At 30.1% G+C, this 27585-nt stretch overlaps 1 protein-coding gene across 1 annotated transcript in view; it reads left to right on the forward strand.

Moving 5' to 3' along the window:
* Window positions 1–27585, forward strand: part of LOC129919602 (putative uncharacterized protein DDB_G0267840) — a 105112-nt gene that overhangs the window by 38693 nt on the left and 38834 nt on the right. The window contains exon 2 of the mRNA XM_056000542.1: window positions 19784–20797. Coding sequence (XP_055856517.1) covers window positions 20145–20797 — 653 coding nt within the window. The 5' untranslated portion in view covers window positions 19784–20144. The remainder of the gene's footprint in view (window positions 1–19783; window positions 20798–27585) is intronic.

Consider the following 27585-nt stretch of genomic DNA (forward strand, 5'->3'; position numbering starts at 1 on the left):
TCAAAAACTTAATTTTGTTAAGTCAAGCATAATTCTGATTTTTTTACATTTTAAAAATGATGAAGATAAGTTGATATATCCTCTGAAAACGAATAATTAAATATACTTAGGGATGCAAACGATACATCGATGTTTTCAAAACATCGATGTTTTTGTGAAAAACATCGATGTATACATCGATGTTTCTCAAGCCGATACATCGCCGATACATCGACGCTAAATTTGCAAAACATCGACATCGTTCATTTTGTTACTCGTTTTTCTTTTTTTGCATTATAACAGAACTTGAACTCTCAAACTCAATCTTTTTTGTCTAGTGTTCAAAGCTTCAAAATTGTTGTCTGAGAGAGATGCAGATGATTAGGATTTTGATATATGGAAATATCAAAAATAACTCATAAAACATACAAAATAAATCGTCTTCAACGACAATCAATACAACTATGAGTGAAACAGAAGTAGAAATGTACCTCTCATCTCCTGTTACACCAATTAAAAGTGACGCAATTTTGTTTTGGCAAGATATGAAAACTCTTTTTCCAAAACTTGCACTGGTTCTAATGGTATATCTTCCCATCGAAGTTACGTCTGTTCCTACGGAACGTTTGTTTTCGGAGGCTGGGGCAACCATCACCCAGGATAGAAACAGGCTTCTGGGCACTAGACTGTCCAAACTTCTTTTCCTGAACTCAATTTCTGAATTACTTTCTACCAAATAAATAAACAATGCAAATCCAATGTAAGAAATAATGAGCTCCGTTTGCTTAGAATTGATAGTATGTATTTATATACTATAAATAAAAACGAAAATCGTATTAAGAAAATATGTTTCATTTTGTTGATAAATTTTTCTGTTTTGTGGTACCTTAAAACTGAATTCAAGTTAGGTTCTTGGGAGAGATGAGACATACAAATTTTGTTCTTTAGATACAGTAGATCGTATTTATGTCCAACAACAAAAACATCGGAAAAACATCGATGTATCGAAGATAGAACCGATGTTTTTTTAACATCGATGTTGAAAATAAAACATCGATGTTTTCAAACATCGATGTTTTTTTTAACGATGTTGCATCCCTAAATATACTCGTATAAACAAGCACATGCATCCGTAGGTATACAAAACCGTTGAACGTTGAATAATAAAAAAAATAAAATGCACTGAGTCGCACGAACTTGCTTTAGGGTTGAAGTTTTATAAAATTTTTAAAGTACATATTTATATAAAAACTTACACTGAGGGAAAAAACAACTTAAAATCAACGAAAACCACGTGGATTCAACTATTTTTCGGCATGATTTTGCGTTGAAGACGAAAATTTTAAAATCAAAGTAGAAAATAGTTAGTTTAAAGTCGTTTGCCGTAATAAAACATCTTTAAATCAAAGTTGTTTCAACTTTGAAAAAAAGCATCAATTTATTAAAAAAAAAAAGAAAAAATTGGCAGCCGCTGGGGATCGAACCTACAAATCTTGGGCCTCTAGGCAAATGCTTTACCAACGTGCTATCTCACAAAAATAAAAAAATTTCTTACGTTATTTCAATTTTATTTTAACAACTTAACTGTCCAATGAGTCCCATATGACTCAAAATATATGTTTTGTCACAAGCCTACAGACTCCCATGTATCATATATGACTCATATACATATTTTACTAAAAGCAATTTCACTGTCCCCATAAAATCTGATTAAAAAACCTCTCTACGTTCTATATTATTTTGTTTATTTGAAGGATTCATCACTCCACGTCACATGAGTCCTATTTGACTCATAGAATATTTTCTGTATCGTGTTTCTAGAGTCCATGAGTCATATATGATTCATAAAGACGTGTTTCCAAAAACGTGTTTGCTATATGAAAATATGGCTATAGAACATAATTTATTCATGAATGTGTAGGAAAAGAAGAAATACTTTCCCAAACTGCAAAAAAAATTGGAAAATGTTTGAGCAAAAAAAGTTATTTCATAAAAAAATCTTTAATTTTTTTGAAGATTTTTTTTTTTATTTTAGGAGTTAACATATGGAAGAATTTTTGTTTAACTACGATCCACAATTATTGTATGGGTAGGTACATAATAAGAAAATTAAAACACCATTAATAGTAGAGGCATCAAAATTTGAATGCAGGGTAATTAAAAGAGGCTTGATAATGTGTTTTGTCTTGTACGGCTTTCCGTACAATCAATACCTCGAAAACGACTCATCTTACAGAAAATTTGCAAGGACGTTTTTGACATTAAATTATATTATGTTTCTTTTTTAAATTCACAATTTTCCTATAGAATGAATACTTTTTTAATTATTTTTTACTACCCAAGGCTGTTGAAAGGGGTAAGAAGTAAGGGAACATACACAATTTCCAAACAATTTTTTTTTTTCTTTTTTGTTTATTACTTTTTATCTCAATGTGTGCATTTTTGCACTTTTTTAGAGAATCCGTATAAAAATAATAATCATAAGTAAATGAGACTTCTATAAGAACCTCAAAAATTGAGCAACATAAACCAAAAAGATGTGTTTTTTCGTATGTAAGTGCAATCTAGTTCATCTTCTCTGCGCTCTACACCCGAAACGGTTGATTTTAGAGAGAAAATTCTTTGGCGCCGGGTACAAAGGTGTTAAGTCAGAAAATGTAGTTTTGAGGAAAATGAAATTGAAGTTTCAATTTTTGTTTGTAAATCTGAATATTATTATTTTTAAAAAGTAATGATGCAGAAACATCATTTATAAGATCTATTTTAATATTCATATGCTGTTGACCAAAAAATGACCGTTTTCTAAAAAAAATTGTGTTGACTTAATACTTTAGAGCCATTTAGCCTTCAAAAATAAACTTGGTCCAAAGGTGTTAAGTCAAGAAAAATCTTTGTTTACATTGATAACAAGGTTTGATTTATAAAAGAAAGTTGGAAATATTAATGTGATTACTTACCAAATTTGAAAATTCTTTTTGAAATAATGTAATACTGTAGAAAAATCGCTTTTCGTTTTTGTTCTTGCTGTTGACTTAAAGCTTTAATTTCAATTTAATTTTTTATTTAAAAATTAAAAATGAATGCAAAAACAAATACTCCAGTCAAAGCGTCGGAAAAAAGGGCCTCACCTTGCGATAAGAGGCACTGTCTGTTTTTATTTCATGGATCGATGGGGTATATTTAAAAGACTTAAACCCAATTTCTCACCACCTGATCATTCTTTTTAGCGGAGTTATTCACAAAAATGCATTTTTTGGGATATTTTACTTCAAAGCTAATATCTTTGCTCCAGATTATCGCAGACCAAAAAATAAACATACATTCTCTTCCTTATAATATTTTCTATCGTTGTATGTAATTTCATTGTATTTGAGTGAGTAAATATAAAATGGCAGCCATTTAAAGTCAAATTCTTGTTGTTAAAAAACACATTTTTGTCATTATTTCGAAAAAAGCTTATATTATGATTGACATTTTTCTAACCTATTTTGTAGCCCTGTTCATGTCCTGCATTTTACAAAAAAAATGAGCTCTTTATCACCAAAGATGGCCGAGCTATTGATAAATGAACGCATGCAAAACCGGTGCGAAAACACCCAAAAATATCGTTTTTTGGGAATAACTCGACTTCAGAATGTCCTACGGCAAAAAATAAAGCAATGAATTGTTCGTTACAACATTTTCTATCAATTTAGTGCACAATCTTTTTGTTGAAACAAATAAAAAATAAGTAATATTAAGTCAAAGTCGTTTTTTTGTTTAGCAAACTCTTGCCTTATTATTTTGCAAACGGTGCGAATATTGGCTAAGAAAATAAAATATTATTGTAGTCCTTTAAATTATCTACATTTAAAAAAAAAAATTAGCTTTCTACGACCCACGGGAGCCGAGTTATTATAATTTTAAGAAAGCATTAATCCGTACGAAAATTCAAAAAAATGTCCCTTGTTTATGATTCGAATACTAGTTCTCAGTGAGAGGGTTGTTTTCATTGTTTCTTGTTATAAGAGAATTTGTCTTATGTTTTTTCGTTGCTCATTTGGACCTTTTTTAAAAAATTAATTTCTCGGCTCGTGTGGGTCGTAGAGAGCTAATTTTTTTTTTAAATTGTAGATAATTTAAAGAACTACAATAATATTTTATTTTCCTAGCCAATACTCACACCGTTTGCAAAATAATAAGGCAAGAGTTTGCTTAACAAAAAAACGACTTTGACTTAATATTACACATTTTTTATTTGTGCACTAAATTGATAGAAAATGTTGTAACGAACAATTCATTGCTTTATTTTTTGCCGTAGGACATTCTGAAGTCGAGTTATTCCCAAGCTCGGCCATCTTTGGTGATAAAGAGCTCATTTTTTCTGTAAAATGCAGGACATGAACAGGGCTACAAAATAGGTTAGAAAAATGTCAATCATAATATAAGCTTTTTTCGAAATAATGACAAAAATGTGTTTTTTAAAACTTACGCCCTTAGTACCATATCATTTCTAAAGGAATGAGATACGCTAGAGCTATGGCGATAGGACTAAACGAAAGAGAAAAAAAAACTGACTGAAGTCCAATAAAAATCCGAAAATCGATTTTTTTGACTTAACCCCTTTGTACCCGGCATCAAAGAATTATATTGTATATAGTTTTACGACGAATAATGCCCTCTGAGGACCTCCGAGAAATAGGTCGCGAGATATTTGTGAAAAACTGATTTCCATGACCATTTGACCCTTATAAGTCATAACTTTTTTAGCCTATACAGTATCAATGTCAGTTTTTCACATTTTCATTACAAAAATAAGCATTACTATTTACAAATAATGCAATTAGAGTTGGTTTCTTACCTGAGTAATTGGTAAATATTGTTTAAAAAAGGGTTTAGTTTTATGCTCCTATAATGATTCATTGGACTTGTGGCGATGAAAATCAAATATCATACGTCCATGAATCATATAGGAGCATAAAACTAAACCCTTTTTTAAACAATATTTACCAATTACTCAGGTAAAAAAACCAATTCTAATTACATTATTTGTAAATAGTAATGCTTATTTTTGAAAAAAAAAAGTACTGGACGTAGAGATGATTTTGAAGGAGTTTGTATGGGGACAGTAAATTCAATTTTATGAAAATATTTGTATGTATCATATATGACTCATTGGACTCTGGTGGCAAGGGAAAAAATAAATTATATGAATCCAATGTGCTTCATGGGACTTATAGAGTTGTTGATGAGAATAATGATGGACGTATAAGGTTTTATAATGAGTTCCTATGGGGACAGTTAAGTTGTTAACAACAAGTGTTTCATGTTAGTTTTTTTTCAACATTAAATCAACGTTGAACATCTTACATTTTACATTGCGGTTTTTCCCTCAGTGTATTGAAAAAAAAAATTAAAATTCGTTTTTCAAAGGATAAAAACAACATCTTAAATTAAATTGAGCCCCCAAAACAAGTATGCATTTTTATTTCTTTTATTAAGAAGCATTTTTAGAAAAAAAATTTTTTCAAAATCGTTAGAGCCGTTTTTTTTAAATAATTTTTTATAAATCATTTTTTGAAAAAACAATTTTTTTTTTTAATCCAAAAATCAATTTTTTCAAAATTTTATTTACAATTATACAGGGTGTCCCAAAAGTTAACGTCGAAACGAAAACGGTAGATAGGGTAGGTGGTGACAGTTATCAGAAAAATAATAAAAAAAATCGCAGCCATATATTTTGGGAGTTATGGGCATTTGAAAAAAAGTCGAAAAAATGGTCACCCTGTGACGGTTTTTCATGTGCTGTGACTACAAATCTTAATTTTTCTCATTTTTTTCTTTTGTAACGGAACCTTGAATAACCCTGCTATCAAATGCATTCAAAAATTTTAACTCAGCTGTATCAGTTTTAAAGAAAATATTACTTTTTTACCCAACTTAGTACTAAACAATTTTACATGACTCTAATTCAATGAGCCGTAGTGTAAAAAAAATGCACTACAATGTTTCGGCAATTTGCCTTAAAAGTTGGTGTGTTCAATTCTCTTTTCAAAATAGTATGACATTGTTGGGAATATTTCATAAATAACCGAGATAAAATTTATTTTCTTAGGAAATCCGACTTTTTTTTAGGTAATTTTTCCACATTATTTAAGTTTTTGTATTCTGAAAGGTTCTGAAAGGGTACAAAACTTGAATAACATGGAAAAATTACCTCATGAAAAAGTCGGATTTCTTAAGAAAAAAAATTTTATCCCGGTTATTTATGAAATATTCCCAACAATGTTATACCATTTTGAAAAGAGAATTGAACACACCAACTTTTAAGGCAACTTGCCGAAACATTGTAGTGCATTTTTTTTACACTACGGCTCATTGAATTAGAGTCATGTAAAATTTGTTAGTACTTAGTTGGGCAAACAAGTAATATTTACCTTAAAACTGATGCAGCTGAGTTAAAATTTTTGAATGCATTTGATAGCAGGGTTATTCAAGGTTCCGTAACAAAAGAAAAAAATGAGAAAAATTAAGATTTGTAGTCACGGCACATGAAAAACCGTCACAGGGTGACCATTTTTTCGACTTTTTTTCAAATGCCCATAACTCCCAAAATATATGGCTGCGATTTTTTTTATTATTTTTCTGATAACTTTCACCACCTACCCTATCTACCGTTTTCGTTTTGACGTTAACTTTTGGGACACCCTGTATAGGATGCTTTTTTTTTAACAAAAATTTTTATTAAAAGATAGACCTTGTCTAAAAACTTTTTTTTTCTAAATAAGGCGAAAATCAAAATTAAAAAAAAATTGGTTCGAATTTAAAAAAAAAATTTTTTTTTAATTTTGAACCGGTTATTAACAAAAATCTATAACATGTTACTGTAGGTACATAAACTGTTGAATTTTATTATTTTTTTCCAAATTAAGTCATTTTTTTTTATTAAATGATCCAAAGTACACGTTTAAGCTTTTTGGCACATCCTCCTGAATTGGCTTTTATAAGAAATGTAATAGAACAAATTGAACAAAGCTTGTGCGGTTTTAAGGCAAAAATCTGCTTTTTCAAAAATAAAACCACAATCCGAAGGCACTTGGGCTTACAATAATGAAATGAAATTTTACTTATAATTTAAACGAACTATTTAGCACCTTTTCATCACTGAGCCTTTTTTGATGAAAATCAAAAAAATTGTAATTTTGGCTATGAACCTACTTACTTACATTGGTATTAGTAAGGATTCGTTCCAAACTCAAGTGTCTAGCTCTTTTGGTTGATTTTGCCCCATTGTGCGACGATAGATGACATAAGACGATCATAGTCGACGATAGACCGTAGACATGGATTCACATGCGGCGAACTTGAAATTTTAAGCCAATTCCTGTTGTTTTTTTTGTCAACATTTTAATCCCTCAAGAACATCAACAAGGACCTGCTGTCAAGTCTTCCACTAAATAATTTCTCCCATAAAAGACACTGCATATGTTGGAATTCATAACATAGGTAGCTCATATAAATAAAAAACCTGTAATTTTTCTGCAAACAAGAAAAAATAAAAGATAATCTTTCATCAATTCGGTGAAATGCTATCCGTTTCGAGTAAAATAAAATATCACGTTCGGCATATTATCTTGAGAGCAATGGATTTTCTTTTATTTATATTCCGTTCTCATGTTACTTTTTTTTTGTTTTCTTTCTTTAGAGAGAAAAGCAGTGAAAGAAAAAAAATTTTAGAATTATGAGGTCATTATTTTTGCTGCTTGCCAATATCCCAATAAACCTTTTTTTTTTAAGGAAAGTTGTAAACGATCGGAAAAAAAGATGAAAGATGATTGCGAATATAAGGAAGCTTGAGGGCACTTTTTTGTAGGTATTTTTAAAAATTTATTTTGTGTTCCTTCAAACGAATTCAACAGAAAAAGGGTTGTTATGCGTAGGTTTATATGGTGGATAAAGTATTTCCGGTGTGCGTGCGGCCCCGGATGTAAGGGTTTTATATTTTTCTCTCTGGGTGCGTTTCCCAAACAAAGCTGTAGAGAAAGTAAAAAAAAATACACACCAAAAAAGGTTGATGAATTATGGTTTATGGTTATTACATTTTTGGTTGGTTGATACTCGAAACAAACTTACCTACATATATAATGTATACAAAGAAAAAAACTTATTTAATATGAATATGGATTTTTTTCTTTCTTGTAACAAAGTGGGAATGTGTGTTCTTTTTTGAACGAGAAGTGCAAATTGGGATTAATTGAATATTTTCTTTATTTACAGAAATATGTTTTTTTTTTATTTATTTATCTTTATGAAAATTTATTGTTAAACCTTGGAAAATGTTGGTATCTACAGACAAAAATGGTCATCATGTGTGTGTAAAAAGAAATGGAGAATTTTATTACTTCATTTTATTTATTGCTTTTGATGAGTGTTTTTTATTTGTTATGGAATTTTTAAGATACAGGAATTGCATTCGAAGAGCACCTGAAGTAATATTCGATTATTATTTACAGTTAAATATGATTTTTTGTGAAAAACAAACTCAATTAAATTTCATACATAAATAATTTAAAAATATATGTAGCTATAAAAACATTCAGTTGGTATTCTGCGATTATTTTTAAAAATATTTACACAGCAATTATAATTGCTTGTGTGGCCATGATGAGTTGTCCTATAATGATAATTATCATTATAGGACAACTCATCATGGCCAATCCATCATCAGAATAGTCCAAACAAGGTTAGATTGGAACAAATTTATATTGAATTCAGTTATGTAATTTGATTGTTCTTACTGCGAAGACAATTGGACACTTTTTTTTTTTTTTTTTTTTAATCTTTAATGAAGTGTTCTTTGTGATGAATTGTCCTTTGAAATGATGCCCATTATGACCTATTTTAAAAATTAATTTTTCGTGAAAAGGTTTTTCTTTCAACACAAAAAGTAAAAATTTATTCAAACACAATTCTATCTTTAGATATGGGGCCAAAAAATAAACGAAAAGGTCAGTAGACTTTAAAAAAAAAAGTATACATACACCCTAGTGTACCTCAAAATGTGTATGTAATATTAGGGTGTCCGTTATTTCACAAAGTGATGTTTTCGGGGGAGACACCCCCTAGATCGAAAGCTTAGGGCCTAAATAAGGGGGATTTAGCAAAAAAAAATTTTTGGAGGTCATTAACCAGTGCCTCTAGGGTCATACTTTCCCCATACGAATTTGTATGGGAAATTTTTAACTCATACATAAAATTTTTTTTCTCTCGAGTTAAGTCATATTTTTTTTTAAATGTTTGATAATTCCGGTTTTAAAACAGTTACTTTAAAAGATCTCATTCAAAATTTCCCGTTAAAATTTTTTTTTATATTTTATTTCGGTTTTTGAAATTATTATCTGTTTTCGTAGTTTTTGCTTTTACGTTTTATTTTATTACTCTTAAAGTACACCTGCTATCACACAATTTTTTATGCAGTTTTATTGGTTTTTAATTCTTTTCAAATATTGCATTCAAAAATCTGTGTATAAATCAAAAATTTTAATTTTTTTAAATTTTTACTTGAAATTTTTGCCGTTTTTATACGTTTAAATTTATTTTTCTCGAAAATATAAAAAAAAATTTTTAACGGGAAATTTTGAATGAGATCTTTTAAAGTAACTGTTTTCAAACCAGAATTATGAAACATGTAAAAAAAATATGATTTAACTCGAGAGAAAAAAAATTTTATGTATGAGTTAAAAATTTCCCATACAAATTCGTATTTGTAATTTTTTTTTTGCTAAATCCCCCTTATTTAGGCCCTAAGCTTTCGATCTAGGGGGTGTCTCCCCTGAAAACATCACTTTGGGAAATAACGGACACCCTAATGTAATATAGACAAAGAGTAAAGCAAACGCACTGACTGAATGAATTTTTATGGACTGTTCCATCATCACAATTCACAATGTGTTTTAAATTAATAACTCAAAATTTTTGTCAAAAGTATACTGAAGAATGATTTTAATTAGAAATGCATTCTTTCACTTTGTTCTTTTCAATATAGTTTGCATCAGTAAAGAATAACAGTGCTGTAGATGGGAAAACAATGAAAAACCTCCATGGACTCAACTCTTTAAAGTGAAGGTAATCCGAGGTATTTGACCTTATAAATAGAAAACTCGTTGAGAGAAGATAGGCTTACACATTATTATTTTCGATTGTTCATTCATTACACGGAAAAAGTTAAGGCACTTAAAAAGAAGATGATTTCCACTTTAAATCTTGTTAAAACAATAAGATTTCTTATTAAAATAAATTGAATCATTTTAAACTCTGTTATAAAATGAACTTCTTTTAATTTTAATAAGAATTATCTTAAAAAAAAAAAATAAGAATTCGATAAAAAAAAAAATAAAACATACATCGCCCTTCCAAAATTAAAAAAGTGCTATGATTTTAAAATCGACTTATTTATAGCCAAATCTATGTTTAGAAGTTAGATACTTGTTTTGTTACCAATCATTTTTTTTTTGTTAAAATCGTGTTTCGCTTTATTCGCGTCTATTACTAAGGGCCATTGTATTTGAAGTGTGACTGCCAGCTGTGAAATGAACTGTTTAAGCGGTGGAAATTAAATTTGTTAAAAAAAGGTTAATTTTAAAAACATAAAAACTTTATCAGGTAAAATAATACAAATAAGACTCGATACATAAATAACGGTCGATAATTTTTGAAACCAAAAAAAAAATCATAGGTAGTAGAATGAAACACATTGGAAAAGGAGGTGAATATGATAAAAATGAAAGGAAAAATAAATTACGGGCGAGCCGAGTTCGGGAAGCGGGTGGGTTGAGTTTTTAATGGTAAATAATGGTGTAGGGGAGAAGGGGGTACATTTGACACTTAATTTTTGAAGGTCTGTATTTTCGAAAACTGTTAATGTTTTCCAATGTTTTGTTTTGTATTTGATTTATTGACTATTCAAGATTATACTAAGAGTAAATTTTTTTGTTTTACAATATTACAACATTTAAAAAAAATAATGTTTTCTAAAAAAAGTCATTTTGTCAAAAGTGCCCCGAGACCGGGGCACATTTGACTTTAAAAGGGGTACAATTGACAATAGTGGATTAAACCCCACATCGTGTGCATTATATTCTTAAAACTATCAGCGGATCTTGCTCGTTTATTGTTTAGTAAGAAAAAAAAAATAAATTTTTGGTTTCAAACAATCTACTAAACAATATAATGAAAAAAATAAATCAGAAAATTTATTTTCTAAAAAGAAGAAGAACAAACAAAAAACCATAAAATGTTTCAAAAAATCTCTCCATTTAAATCTTAATCAAAATTAATCGATGTTGATTTATTTTTAAATAATTTATTAAATATATAAATCCCCAAAATCAGGGTAGAACTGTGCCCACATTGCAAAAGTCAAAGGTGCCCCCAAGGAGCCTCATAACTGTTTTTCTTTTTTTTCAATAACTAATACTATTTTTTTACCAAACTGGTTTTAATTTACTTAACTTTAAGCATAGTGCTATCAAAATATTGATTCACCATTAAAAAAAACTTTTTTATTAGGTTCAGAAATCGCTTACATATCGGTGGTCAAAAATTAGATCAGAAATACAGAAAACACGAAAACACGTGGTACTCCGCGAAAAGTTAATGAAAGACTACGAAATTTCGCAAAAATTTTTTAAATCAAACTTAGCTTCTTTCTTCATCCAAACTATTATTAATTAAGGGCACGATCATACCGAAAAACGCAAAGTCAAATGTGCCCCTGTGTCAAATGTACCCCCGCTTACCCTATCTCGATTTCCAGCAAAACTACAAGTCCTATGTTAAAAAGTTGTATGGCAAAGTTGTAGGCAATAAAAAGGTTCCACATAACATTTAAATGTATGTGAAAAATTCAAATAACCGAGTTTTTGGTTTTTTATTTTTAACTTTTTAAACAAATAAAATTTTTCTACGAAATTTGGTGAAAACTTACCTTATTATATCCCAAATACACTTTTATTTATTTGATTCAAAATGTTTATTTTTTCACCTTATTTTGACATAATATCAAAAAAACACCCTAATAATTAAAGTGTACATTTTAATACATAGGCCAAATTGTAAACAATAACAAAAAAAATTTTTCGAATTCAATTCAAGCAAGGGTGTTTTTTTGATATTAAGTCAAAATTATTTGAAAAAATAAACATTTTGAATCAAATAAGTTAAGGTAAGTTTTCACCAAATTTCGTAGAAAAATTTTATTTGTTTAAAAAGATAAAAATAAAAAACCAAAAACTCGGTTATTTGAATTTTTCACATACATTTTGAGGTTATGTGGAAAAACTTTCGATACAAAAATTGTAGATCTATTTATTATAGGTCGTTTCAAATCAAAAGTCCCATGGAAAATTGAGCAAAAAAAAAAAAAAACTCATTCGCTTAATGGAAGGAAGCATGTATGAGGCAGCTGAACTTCTAAAGTTACGATAATTATATATTATTTAAGTTTTTGTATTCTAAAAGGTTCTGAAAGGGTACAAAACTTGAATAATATGGAAAAATTACCTCATAAAAAAGTCGGATTTCTTAAGAAAAAAAATTTATCTCGGTTATTTATGGAATATTCCCAACAATGTTATACCATTTTGAAAAGAGAATTGAACACATCAACTTTTAAGGCAACTTGCCGAAACATTGTAGTGCATTTTTTTTACACTACGGCTCATTGAATTAGAGTCATGTAAAATTTTTTAGTACTAAGTTAGTAAAAAAGTAATATTTTCTTTAAAACTGATACAGCTGAGTTAAAATTGTTAAATGCATTTGATAGCAGGGTTATTCAAGGTTCCGTAACAAAAGAAAAAAATGAGAAAAATTAAGATTTGTAGTCACGGCACATGAAAAACCGTCACAGGGTGACAATTTTTTCGACTTTTTTTCAAATGCCCATAACTCCCAAAATATATGGCTGCGATTTTTTTTTATTATTTTTCTGATAACTGTCACCGCCTACCCTATCTACCGTTTTCGTTTCGACGTTAACTTTTGGGACACCCTGTATGATAGGAAATCCATAACTTAAAATTCTACTTACATCTTTTGATTTGTATAATTGGGCAGTAAATATCTTATTATTATTTTTTAATTATTTTAGAGTCGTCACCATAGAAGTCATTAATAAACAAATTCAGATTTTTCGTTTGTTTTTTTTTTTCTCTAGCATTTTTTTCATTCAAACAAGCATGATTTGTTGTTATTTTTGAGTTGATTTGTCGCAATGAGCCAATAAAATTGAGTTTTTTGTTTATTTGTTCTCAATTTTATTGGAAGGGAGAAAATAAACGCAGAGTCAAGACTTTTGATTAGAAACGACCAATACCTATAACTTTGCTATATAACTTTTTAACCTAGGACATATAGTTTTGCCGAAAATCGAGATATACCATTTTTTTACCATTAAAATTTCAACCCAACCACTTCCCGAACTCGGCTAGCCCGTAATTTATTTTACTCTTCATTTTTATCAAATTCACCTATTATTCCAATGGGTTTCATCCCACTATGATTTGTTTTTTACTTTTTAATGGTTTTGAAGGCTTCGGCACTGGTCTATATGTATTTATCTTACAGTAAAAAGTTTTATTATTTATAGATTCATTAAAAGAAAAATTGAAAAGATGTTCCTTATCAAAATTAAAAATTCGATTCTTAATAATCACTTTTATTTTCAGTCTTACAAACAATAACCAGTTAAAATTTACTTTTAAACATAAAATATTAAATTTTTTAACATTTTAATTCTATTTGATCCGACCTGAAAACAAAGTTATTTTGATAAATTCAATTAGAAAACGTATTGTTTTTAAGGCCCATCTTTTATTCACTCTCTATTATATTTTAAATCGCCATAAAAAAATTTAAAATTTGTCAAATCGCATAGGAATTTTAAAATCTCCTCTTTTTAAATGGCGACTTTAAATTTAATGGAGAGTGAATAAATTGGGCCTAAGTGCTTTACACGTATTTTTAAATTAAAATCCACTTTAAATTAAAATGTCTTCACATAAAATTGGGTGCTTAATTTAATACAGATTCTTCCTGCCTTTAGATAAATTAACACTCTTAAGATTTTCAAAGCAAGCATTATTTGAAAAACCCTGCATTAAACTTTATTGCCGGTCGATGCAAATTTGTATCCAAAATTGAAATAAAAATCTTGAGTCCATTTTATGTATTACTCAGATTCTGACCCAAATTAAGTATTTATTGTTTGAATAAGCCACTATTTGAGAGTTCTAGTTATTGATTTTTTCTTCAATGTTTACAATATTATAAAAATATATTTTTTTTTTATACAATGTCACACCCGTTACAAAAATATGTCACACCCGTTTCATTTTTAATTTTTCGATAATCGTCAATATGGCTTCTAAAAGTAACCGAACCAGGCATAATCAATTTTTAACGTCACACCCGTTACATCTTATCCAGGTTAACAAAGTGAAATTTTAAAAAATATATTACCAACTGAAAAAACTAGGAGCTATTAAATATCTTATTTAGTGCATAGAAACCATGAACAAAATGAAGTAACTGTGTCACACCCGTTACAACAGAAATAATCGTTCACAATGATTAAAAAAAAAAATATCAAAAGATACTTTGAAAATTGTATATGGGAGATATTCTTTCAAGACATTATTTTTAACACGCGGCAGCCAAAACCATTGTAAGTACCTACTTTTGTAAGCATAATTTGAAGAAAAGTTTCCCCTTCAGAAGCATATTGAAGGACTCTTTTTAAGATTACTTAAAGAATTCAGAACTTAATTTTTTAGTAAAAAGAATGTCGGTTATCAAGTCAAGGTTTTAAAGCAAAAATTCACTTACAGTCCTATCCTTTTCTTTTTTCTAATTTATTCAAAAATCTTCTCCTTAAGAAAAATCAAGGACGATCAAAGGCAAAAGAAGGTAATAATCACAAAAGGATTCCTTCCACTTTTCATATAACTTTTTTTTTTTTATTCCGGCAAGGCCATTTATATAAAAAAAAGTAGTAGAATTGGAAAACATATAGATTCAAAGTCAAAAATCGAATGCAAAAAAAAAAAAAGGATATCGCACACGGACTTCCGTCAATGACTTTGAAAAAAGTTTTATTCGATCTTTTTCTTTGGCAAAAAGGAATTCATTCATAAATTTTCACCTTCCTGCAGAGAAGTGGTTTTATTTTTGGAATTCATTATTATTTTTATTCACTGTGGTTTTTAAGACTCCTCATCATCAAAATCGAAGGACGATGCCGACGACAAAGAAGGCGTGTTTCATGGGGGCCGAATAAATTTCTAAATCCGATCAATAAAGTGTGAAATAGGTTTTCAATTCGCCGTCTTTTAACTTCTTTTTCTGACATAAAGTTTTTTTTGTTAACAAAAAAAAAAAAAAAAAAAAAAAACACGAAACGACAGATGTTACGTGGTGGATGTGTTTAGATTGGCGAGAAAAATCCCATCGATGTGATGAGAACAAAAAAAAAAAAAAAAAACCTTTTCTATGTGGGGAAGGCTTTTCCTGAATTTTAAGTGAATTGGAATTTACTTTTTTTTTATTTTGTCTTTTTATCTATTAAGAGTTTTTTTTTTAGCATCGATTGTTGGGGATTTATGAAGGCTTTTCTTTTGTTAGGCAACCATTGTTGGCTTGTTCAGTGAAATTTAGAGATTCAATTAAATTTTTTGATGGCTTTTGAGAGTACGTAAAAAACCGTGAGGCTGAGGGAGTTTGTTGAACAATTTTACATAAGCTTTGCAAGGTTGAAGTTAATTCGAATGAAAGTCTTTAGATTTGTAGATTAACGGATCATGGAATTTTGTAATCGAATCACGATTTGAAGGTTACTCGATTTCAATTCGTGTGGAATTATACTTGAACTTGTAGACTACCATTTTTTCCCTTCTTTTTTTCTTGTTTTCAAGGCAAAAAAACCGTTCAAAATATACTATAATTTCCACAGAAAGTTGTGAAGCCTCTGAAAGTTTCCACTTGTGGTACCACAAAAGCCTCGTTCTCTCACTCACAGTCATCTTATAAAATCAACAAATCAAACAAAACTGAGGAGCAACCAGTTAATTAGTTCTCAAAAGAACTCATTCAACAATTTATAATTATGTGAAACTACAACGTGTCTCTGTTGCAATTTCCCATTCGTACTCTATATGCCAATGGCATACAATAATACAAATGGTTGAAAGCAATTTGTAGCAATTTACCTGCTCGTTGTGTATACAAGTATGTACGCAATAAGGAGCTCTCTACCCATAGGAACGGCAGCATGCAGAGGTAATAGCATTAAAATTTCAAAAGGAAAAAACTGAAAATGAACATTCGTTTGTGTACAAAGTACACATAAAGCCTTTACAAACGACACGACATACGTACTCGTGTATACGTTCGTTGATGGAAAAGAAACTTCAATTCAACACAATCCATCGTATATTAAACATCAGAGTATTCTCATAAGGTTCGTCATTAAAATTATCCAAATGATTGAAGCTGTAGCTTTTTTTTGCAGAAAGATTCTCTTTCTTGTACATACTCGTAGGTACTCAGTGATGAGCAGTGACGGATTGAAAGGTGGGGGTTTTGGGTACACGAAGGTACCTTACATTTACATATTTGTTTGTCTAATTGACCGTTATGTTAGTGAAAAGTTCCACGATAGCGAATAGCCTCATATCTCTCAAAAAATAACTCAGCAAATAGAACTCATAGAAATTTGATGTTTTCATTCATAAATAAAACTTTAAGAGACCTCTATTTTGACGTCTCACTCGATGGATTAGGAGGAAATTTTTGAAAATTCATTTTCTCGGCAAAGGGTTAACTTTTGTTGAAAATCTCAAAAATATATTTGTATTTTTTTGTACCTAAATGAAGGGGCTTGTTTACTAGGAGAACAAACCAAAACTTTTTTAGTGATTTTTGCTACCGAATGCAAATCATAACTTCGATTGCAAATAACTCAGCAACTGGAACTCCATAAAAAACTTATTTTTTTCATTCATGAGTAAAACTAAAAGAGACCTTTTTTTAATGTCTCAATCGACGAATTTTTGAAAAATCAATCTTTTTTCGATAAAGGAGATTTTTGTCGAAAATCTCAAAATAATAGATTTGATACTTTTGTACCTTAATGGTTATGGATACGTCCTTTTTGTGTAGTCATATCTTCAAATCAAAACTTATTTCGAGACTTGGTTCTTAAGGTATCCGCTTCCACATCTAGAAAATACAGTGTACATTAAAAACAAATTAGTTCATGAATTTGTCACTAGAGGGTTTAATATAACTTGATGACAAGCAAGACGCTTCCAACCATACCTCAATTGTCAAAAACCAATAAGTGGTTTAGAATTTATTATGGAAGTGATGAATACACTGCACATATATGTACATTGTACAATGTACATAAGTACATATTTTCTTTGAATAAAAAAAAGCTATGTAGACGTCATCTGGAAGTTTTATGATGACGTATTTTAAATAACACTTTTTATTATAGGTATTTTTAATAAAATTGGTAAATTTTTAACCAGAAAATAAGATAAGTGGTTTTTTATTGACCAGTAAAATCAGTTATTTTGAAGCTAGTTTTGAACTTTACAACTAGAATTGGTTATGAATTAACCGAAAAATTGAATAAGCCGTTGGTTATTGATAAAAATAAATCTAATTTAAAACCTAGGTTGAAAAAAAGGAGTTTTTATAACCAATTTTGAAAGCAGGTTTTTAAAATACCGAAAAAAAAAAATATATACAAAGTTTCCATAAATGAGCTTTGGATTAAAGGTCATGTGGAGCACGTGGACATTAGATAATGCTCCAGCTGGCTAGTTAGAATAATTTAGTAAGTAAGAGCTTTGGATTGAATTTAGGGTTTGTTCCTTACGAAAAGTTACCCGCAGTTACAAAATAACCAGTTTCTAGCCATTTTATAACCGCGGTAATTTCAAGTAATAATTTAACCGCGGTAATTGTTTATTGAGGTTACAAGGTGTTGCTGCGATTATTTGCTAGAGCAGTTTTAAGATTTTTATTGAAGTTTTGTGCAAAAATTGTAAAATTGAGGTTTACAAATACTGCGGCGACTCCTAACCTAAAATTTGTTTTAGTAGAAGAAAATGTTACTCATACACCATGTTGACCAATTTTAAAATTGAGTTTTTTTTTTTATAAATTCTAGATTTTTGATTTTTAATTACTCTTTTAAGCCCTCAAAAACGATGTCGTGAGTGGAGTACAAAAATTTCCAAGAAAAGCCTCCTCCTTCTTTTCTTTTTTATAATTTTGTTTTTATAAATCCTGTTCCATCACTGCCAATTCCCGCACAATTCCTCGAACTCTGATATTTTTGTTAAATTTTTTTTTGAGAATGAAAAACACAAAAAAAAACGTAAAATTTATATTTTAAGAAATTGACTTTTGGGCATCTCTCCCATATAGTAGGCCCCAGTGTGAGCTTCGAGTCTCAAAAGGTTTTTGTCTCTAATTAAATAGATGTAACTTCATCGTTGTGCTTGTTATTCGATGAATAGTTGTCCCTGGAGTTTTGTTACCGCAGCTTCCTATCCTATCAATTGCAATGTTAAAAGGTCTCTTACCAGTAAACCAGCTAGGCTATTTCATATGTCATTTAAGATATTCAAAAAAAAAAAAAAATATTTCAATAACTAATTCCAAACAATATTGGCCAGTGGCGCTGAAAAATTATATATTAACTTAAGATTTTTTTTTTATAGAAGAGAATGTTACTCATACACCACCGTTACCCAATTTAAAAACGCGTTGATATAAAATATTCTTCTTGTATTTTTTAATCGTGTTCCGCCACTGCCAATTCCCGCACAATTTCCTTGAACTCTGTTATTTCTTTTTTGAAAATGAAAAAAAAACACGCAAAGGATCACATGTTGACGATAAAGATACATTTCATATAGATGTGTGAATATGCATTCCAGCACAAAAGGACAAGGTAGCAAGCATCATGATATTTATATCACCAATTCCCATCTTCATTTCATATTATTCAACAGAAATATGCAAATTGAATACCAAAACAAAACTGGAATATGGACAAGCAGAAGCTCATAACTTCTCGCAATAATTGCTGTTGTATGGAAATTGTACAATCGTTATAGTAATTATTAAGGGATTTTGGGCATTTTCGTTAAATGAGAGCAGGATCTTGCTTGTTAACAATGATGTTTTGAGGTAAGCTTGAGAAAGGTTTCTGTTTTCAATTTCTTGAGGTTTGATTTTAATTCGGAAAGAATAACATTTTGATAAGTTTTGATAAAAAAAAATTTAAAGGGAATTTAGGGATATATTTAAAAAAAAGCAGTTGTAACTTTTGAAGAGTTAAAGCTAGAATGTTCATCATGGTACTCATTTTGTAGAAAAATCTATAACATATTTGCTTCTGTAAGAAAAAAAACAATATAATGACTAAAAAAATCCTGACAAGTTCATCTAAACATATTACAAAAATATATGAAAAATCTCCACTTAAAGCGCATTTTACTCTGGAACAAACAAACTATGTCAAGGTTCTCTGAGTTCAAACAATTATAACCCTTCAAGCATTCATTTGCTTTGAATAACTGCTCTACAAGCACATTTCTTCCTTGAAATCTCTTTCCCAGATAACTTTATTTACTGATATCATTTTCCAATTTCCAAAAAAAATTCTCTTCATTTGTGCAAATGACAAGAATTTAACTTGAACATCTTCATTTCAATTTCTACCATTTTGTCTCTTGTCTCATTCCAGATCATTGGACTATCACAATAACAACAAAACTGACATTCATTTTATCAAAGGAAAAGCAAACCAACACACACAAAGGACAAAAAATGCCAACCATCCATGAACATCACCAGCATCAACAATCGACGTGACTTGAAGGCATCAGTGCGACGCTGATGTCTGCTGCCTTCGTTTTGCTTAAATCGACAAATTCACGGTCTATCAGTTCCTTCGAATTCAAGGCAGCAGTATCACCTGTTATTTGCTGGTAACTTGGTTCCATCGCATAACCTAACACAGGGAGTTTTTTTTTTTTTGGAAAAACACCCTCCGTCTCGCATCGAATCAACTTTTACTTCCACACACACACAACACACACACAAAAATGTCCATTGTTCATCCAAAAAGTCAATGGCAATGGCTGCTGCTCTTGTTGCTGTCATTTGTTCTTGTCCAAGCATTCGAAACACCCAGCGAGTCATCGTCATCAACGTCATCACAATGCGAACATGACAGTATTCCAGATTTAATTAAGTCAAGTCCGGTGATCCTAAAAGCGCTTGGTGCACGAATATTCACCGATTACGAAAGCTATCCATTCCAGGATGATGTTGACATTGAAATCACCGAAGAGCTTATATTGAAGGCTCAACAACAAAGGGATATGCCGCCAGCAGCGGCAGTGATAGCTGCGGCAGCAGCAAACAGAAGGAGCAGCACGAGTAGTGGCAGTGATGCAAGTAGTAGTTGGAGTAGTAGAAGGAGCAATGGCAATCATCTGGATGATGATAACGAAGATGATGATGTTTCCTTATCGGAGGATTCTCTGCTGACATCGTCGGGGACAGGTTTCGATGGTGGTAGTAGTAGCAGTCAATGGGCTGCAATGGGTGCTAGAGCGGCTGCTGGCAGTGAATTAACATCGACGCTTATCACATTAACGCCGGTGACAATATACAAGGGTGCGTCGGTATTGAAAGTTACCCAACAGCCAGATGGAATGAACAGCGCTAGTGAATCATCCTATCAGTATGAGGAGTGAGTTTTTAGAATTATGAAATATTTTTTATCTTTTAATAGAATTATGGGTAAACAGTGGGGCGAACAAGAAAAATAGCAAAAATATAAAGCTTTAATAAAAATATGACAAAATATATGTATTTAAAAACAAGGTTTTAAATGTTTTCCAATTTTAATGAAAAGCCTTTAAACGCCTGGTGACATTTAGTCAGAAAAATGGGAAATACTGCGGGAGAAGGACCTTATCCCGAAATTCTTAATCCGAAAAACACAAAATCCAGAATCTCCATGACCCAAATCCAAAATCCGAAAAATCTCCTAAAAAGAATTATTTAAATTTCGGGAAACCAAATTTTGAGTTTTCAGGATTTAGGGTTTTCGGTATTCTGGATTTTTGTGATTTTGGGTTAAATTTTGGATTTTCAGGATTATGGGCTTTCGGATTTTCAATTTCCTGGGTTTCGGGTTTTCAGGGATTTGAATTTTCAGAATTTCTGTTTATGAGATTTCAAGCCCGGCCCAAATACCTACTGCGGGAGATAGACACAAAACACAATCCAGAAATCTAGAAAACCCAGAATCCCAAAATACTAGAATTTCGAAAACCTAGAGTCCTGAAAATTTAGAATTATGAACACCCAAAATCCTAATAATCCAGTACCTATTCCGAAAACCCAGGATCAAGAAAATCTAGAATCCCGAAAAGTCATTCCTGAAAACCCAAAATCCGGGTAACCCAAAACAAAAATTTACCACTTTTGCCTCTTAAAACTTTGTCTTAACACTTTGTATTGTTTTTACGAAAGTGAGACCCCGGCAAATAACATAAAATTTTCTTAAATTTTTTATTTCATATAATTTTTTGGGATCCCATTTGGGGTTTTGGGTTTTTGGGATGTACGATTTTATAAATTTTGGTTTTTTTCGGGATTATGGTCTTATGGATTTTAGGTTTTCTGTATTTCGGGTTTTCTGGATTTTCCGGATTTTTAGGATATTGTTTTTTTTTTTTTATTTTGACCCCAACCCAATAACTGCATATTAGTTGTGGGTAGTGGGCTAGAGTAAATAAGTGATAAGCCGATGTTATATGCTTTTGAAAACAAGACAAAAAAAAGGAACTTTGTATGCAAATGACTCTGCATACAGAAATAAAATAAACTTGAGGTTTTCATTCACAAATTACACTTAAAGAGACCTTTCGTTTGATGTATCACTCGATGGATCTGAAGGAAATTTTTGAAAATGCATTTTTTTTAAAAAGGTTTTTTGTCAAAAATAACAAAAAAAAAAATAGATTTGTTATATTTTTAACTAAATTTGTAGGAATATTTTCTATGAACTCATATCTTTAAACCCAAATTCTTTTCGAGACTTGGGTCCAAAGATATCTCATTCTGAATGCAAGACAAAAAAAAAAAAAAAACTAACTTTGGTTGCAAATAACTCAGCAACCAGAACTCATAAAAACTTTGGGTTTTCTTTTAAAAGTAGAATTCAAAGAGACCTTTTTTGTAATGTCTCATTCGATGAATTTGAAAGAAATTTTGAAAATGCAATTTTAGATTTTACCTCTCAAAATGTCTTTTTTTTTATTTTCTACTATTTTATTTCTTATGTTAATGCCTTTAAGTTTAAGTGTATCTACCTATTTTTAAAATTGAAAGATCCTCAATTCTCCTTAAAAATGATAAAACAATATACAACTTTTTTATTTGTCTTTAAATTTCCATCGTATAGTTTCCATTTAATTTTTATCCCGAATAAATTGCTAAACGATTTTTTTCTACGTTCATGTCTTCTTGTTCGGTTTTTTCTTCATTCAAACCTTCTTCTTACATTACACAAATGAATAAATATAAAATCAGAAGTGGAATACATTTAACCACCAGTTGTATGTAGTATATTCATCATAAAAAAAAACAACAAACTCCCAATGAGAGAGAAAACTTTTCCCGTATAAAACGTGTCAAAAGTGCTATCTTGCTACTTCAATAAAAAATAAAGAGGGATAAAAAAAAATATATATATAAAAGTATCTTCCTAAACTCTATAGAAGATACCATTCCAAAAAGGTAGTAAAAAGAAAGATTGAAGAAAAAAAAAAAACGAACCGAAAAGACTCATATAAACTTATAACAACTTTCCGAGTAAAAAGTTTAAGGAAAAAAAAAAAAAAAACAAATAAAAAAAGCAAAGAAAGAACCCCAAAAGCAGAAAAACAAAAATGAATAAATGAAGAAGACTTCATACATCCTCATAAGAATATCCATAATAATGAACTCACAGAGTCCTTTTTCTTCTTCTTCTTCATCTTCATATCATTCGCAGAGTGTAGAAGGTAGATTTTCCAACTTCTTATATCGACAATCCAATATTTTATTGACAATAAACCGAACCCATAACAGATGCCATCATCTTTATACGACCCATATTTGCTTTATCTTAACGACGTCATAATCAATTTCGACTCCCAGAATTCCAAATATCTCAAGATTTTCATGTAAATGTTCAAATTACATACAAACAGAGAAAGGGAAAGAAATAAAACAAAAAAGGAGCCAAAAAAAAAAAAAAAACACCTGTGGAACGCATGTTGTATTACGTTCCATTATATGATCGTTAAGTTTCTTTATATTTCCATAAAGTCCCAGCTGACATTCCCAAATAACAAACGCAAACACCGACTTAATCTTCTATATGCCTTGAAATTCCATATTAGATGTTCGAGTTCGAGTGTAAAGCTAAAACCCAGGTTATACCCCGTTGCTGGTGGTACAGCCATCACGTATAAATTGTCATCGAGCAGATAATACCACATCGAACACACACCCACGCACAGCAGAAATATACGCAGAAAATTCAATTTGTGTGCTGGAAGTGGAAACCGACAACAAGGACGACAGCAATTTGCATTTTCATCCTTGCTCAGCAAAAAATTTGCATACGCATATATCCTATCCCCCCTACTCCCTGGATTCCTGCCTGATGATGATGGCAAGAGGTTCCCTCATAGAATATTCACATAAAAAGAATCTGCCCCGAAATTCTATCAACCGACACACAGGACTCGCCCAACACTTCGAGGGCTAAAAGGTGCTGGAAGACGATCGATGATGAAGGGTGGTCGTTGGCCCTGCCTGATTCTGGTGGTTGACTTTCAGTTTTTTTTTTAAATCCTCGATAGAAAATCTAAAAAAAGGACAAAAAAAAATATCATAATATGCTCGCCCCGTTGCTATCGTCCTTATTATGGGTTGTGATTTGATTTTCTGTTTGGTCAACAGAATTTTTTATGAAACCTCACAATTTCCAGCAGTAGCCAGCAAAAATGCTTTTGATATTCCTGCTGTTACTTCAATTGCTCCACCACCATCACAAAAATATACTAGCTTTGGTTTAAGGATAGAACAAAAACACAAAAAAAAAATACCAGTTGTCTCTGTCTCATTCAGGAATATTGACAATTTAACTGTCAGTCAACTGACCGTAAAAAAAAAGTAATTCTTTCCTTCTCGTTAAGTTTGAATAGTTGTATCCTAGCATCCGAATACTCTACCTTCACTTTTCCACCCTTACTCGCATCCGCCATTGATTGTGTCGACGAAGTGTTTTGGCAGTGAAGTTAAGCTGTCGATATAGATAAAATAGAAGTCATCATTGGATTTTGGAAAAAAAAAAAACTAAGTTAACTGACTGACTTGACTGCGGGAGAGATAAAAAAAGGATGACAGAGAGACCCAAATAAAAATGTTACCCCAAACCAAAAAAAAATTATGCGAATTACAGTTTAGCTGACAAGAATAGATATTTTGTTGGGGTTGATTTAAAGTTGTTCATTTAAGAGGTGAAGGGGGTCTTTTGTCCCTAAAACTAAAAAATGCATGAAGGATTCAGGTTTATTCAAATTTTTTTTCTGCAAACGGAATTTTTTTTTTTTTTATTTATATCTACCCAAAATGTTGTAACGAAAAGATAAGTACTATACCTACCTCATTTTCCCTTTCCCTGGACGACAGCACTGTCTCCTTAGCAAAACTATACAACACGTGTATTTCTCACTTTATAACTGTAAAAGACGTCCAGGTAATTTTTAAATTTTTTATCATTGCGCGTTATAATTTACACTTACTTTTAACAGACAAAATTATTTAGTGGTTAATCAACTTTAAAATTATGAAGTGTTTTTCTTTAAAAACTGACCTGAATTTTAAGGATCTGACTTAAAAGATTCAAATATATAAGTTTTTAAGTCGATATAGTAGATTCTTTTTTGGATAATTTTGGAATACAATAAAAAAAAAAAAATTAACAAAAAGGTCACCAAAGTAGAGCTACTTGAAAAACGAATATCTTGAGTTTTGTTCATCAAAAGGTCAAGATTGGAGTTTTCAGACTTAGGGACAGTAACAGAGATACATGAATACATTTTTGGAACAAAACGGCTTCAATTTAATGCAAACAAAAATTTTTTTTTAATCCAAACTTGATTTTGATGGGAAATTTATTTAAGATTTCAAAACTCTCCTCAATCTTCTTTTGTGATCAGCAGTTGCTCAGATATTGATGATTGAAGTCGAAAAGATCATTTTCCATTCAAAGTTCGACATCTCACCGTGTCGAAGTGTTCGTATCGAACTTAAAAAAAAAAGAAGAAAATTTAAGCTCAATAAACAAGTTATCCGATGCATTATAGTGATTACAATTTTTAATAATTTATTAGACCAAAAAAGAAACTGGAAAAAATTTAAAATTTTTTTGGGATTCCGATAGGATGGAGCGGAACACGTATCTCAAAACTAGAAAGTTTGAGCTTTAAAATCCTCTTTTTAAAACTCCAGTACCTACCCCCATTTTTAAAAGAAATACATTCACCTGAAAAACTTAAGAAATTTGGATTTTTTTTGTAACTAGTTTTCTGAATCTCCCGAACATTTTATCATTAGAAGCGTTTAAGTTTTCCGCTGGTTAAAAGTAATAAATCTTTATGTTAAATCGATAACAGTCTTTAAAGTCAAGGGTCAGAAAATAAAATAAAATACATTTTTTCTAAATTTCTAGCATTTCAAAACTATTATTTTAAAATTATTATGAAGGTTAAATGAAAATATTTAGAAGGCAATGAGGTTAATATACATAGCTCATTATCATTACTACAAATCATTTATATTTTATACCTGTTTTGATTCCCAGATCAAGTCCGTTAGGACAACAAATATGTCCTAACGGACTTGATCTGCAGAGGTGCAGATCTCAAATGTGCAATTATTAAACTAAATAAAGAAGAGCACTTTGATACATCTTAAGGTTCTAGGATAAGTTGGGCAGTTAATTTTTTTCGTTACTGAAATTTATTTCGCTATCAAACCCGAAACTAGAACTCAGATATAGCATTGAAGTCTTTTGGGTATTCTGTACACAAAAAAGCTGGGAATTTTTTTTTTTTTAATGTGGATGAAATAAGTGATCGTCAAATTGCTGTTTTATGATAAATATTTGCAAAATAATTTTTTTTTTCAAATTAAATAAAAAACGAGCAGATTCTTAATAGCTTAGAAGTCCTTAGTACTTAAATCCTTAGTAGCAAATTTTTAACTAACTTTGGATGAATTATAGGTACTATACTATTTTTTGTTTCTGATTTTATTTGAGATATAAATCTAAACTAAAATCACAACACAATTGTCCAAAATATAAAAAAAAAAATGGTTATTCAATGGGTCACTGTGGTGTATGTGTAATATTTTTCTTTTAGGTATTTTTCTTATTTCTTTTTTTTTCAAATTTTGTCAGTTGATTTTTGTTTTCACAGTTCATTAATTTCAGAAGAAATAATAAGAAAAAAAAATGTTGAAAAATAAAACAAAAATAAACACATTGAAAAATTAAACAAAAAGTGAATCACATAATTGAAATTTTCATTTGTTTCTTAGTGAAGACAAAATCCTCTCTATATATTTTTTTTAATTTTAATACTAAAATTATTAATTTCATATTTAAAAACATAAATTTAATGATAAAATTGTCAGTGCTTTATTTGATGTGACCATCACGTAAAACAAAGAACGTTTGGGCCTACCCTGGAAAAATATTAAAATTACACTTATGTTGTATTAATAATAATCACACATTTAAGCATCACAAAAAACCTATTTTACATCCTTTTTTAGTTCTATCTGTTTCCATCTCTTAAGATAGAAAAACAATTACCAACCAATAGAAAATTTCCAATTACCAATCTAAAATCAAATAACACGCATTTTATATATATTTTTTTATATCAAAATCACTCAAAAATCTGTTAACGTCAGCCACTTAAATAGTTAATTCATCCAACACTCACTCTTTATTGAACACACAAAAAAAAAGAGGCAAAATCGATTAATTTATTGATTGGCCCAACCGCACAAAAATCACACACACACAAAAAAAAATAATAATAAAAGCCTGACATTTGCTTTCTATTATGCCTCAGACACTCTTAATTCTCTTTGCCTCACACACAACAGTGAACGTCATTAATTTCCGGTTCAATGTAACGTTGCGTTAAGTATTTTGTTACAACGAAAAAAAAAAAAATCTCTACCCTCCTCCATCCTCTTTTATATACTATATGCCTATTATACTCTTACCTAGAAAATTGAATATATATTGATAACTCAGCAAAAATTCACCAATTTCATCAATTTTAACTGTTACGCGGAAATTGTTCCATTCACTATATAAAGCTTTTCATCCACATTTAGCGGTAATTTGTTTCCACAAAATCCATTAGGTTATAGTTTAGGATGAGAAAGTTGTTAAGT

Source organism: Episyrphus balteatus, chromosome 4 (assembly GCF_945859705.1).
Source record: "Episyrphus balteatus chromosome 4, idEpiBalt1.1, whole genome shotgun sequence".
Classification (NCBI taxonomy): domain Eukaryota; kingdom Metazoa; phylum Arthropoda; class Insecta; order Diptera; family Syrphidae; genus Episyrphus; species Episyrphus balteatus.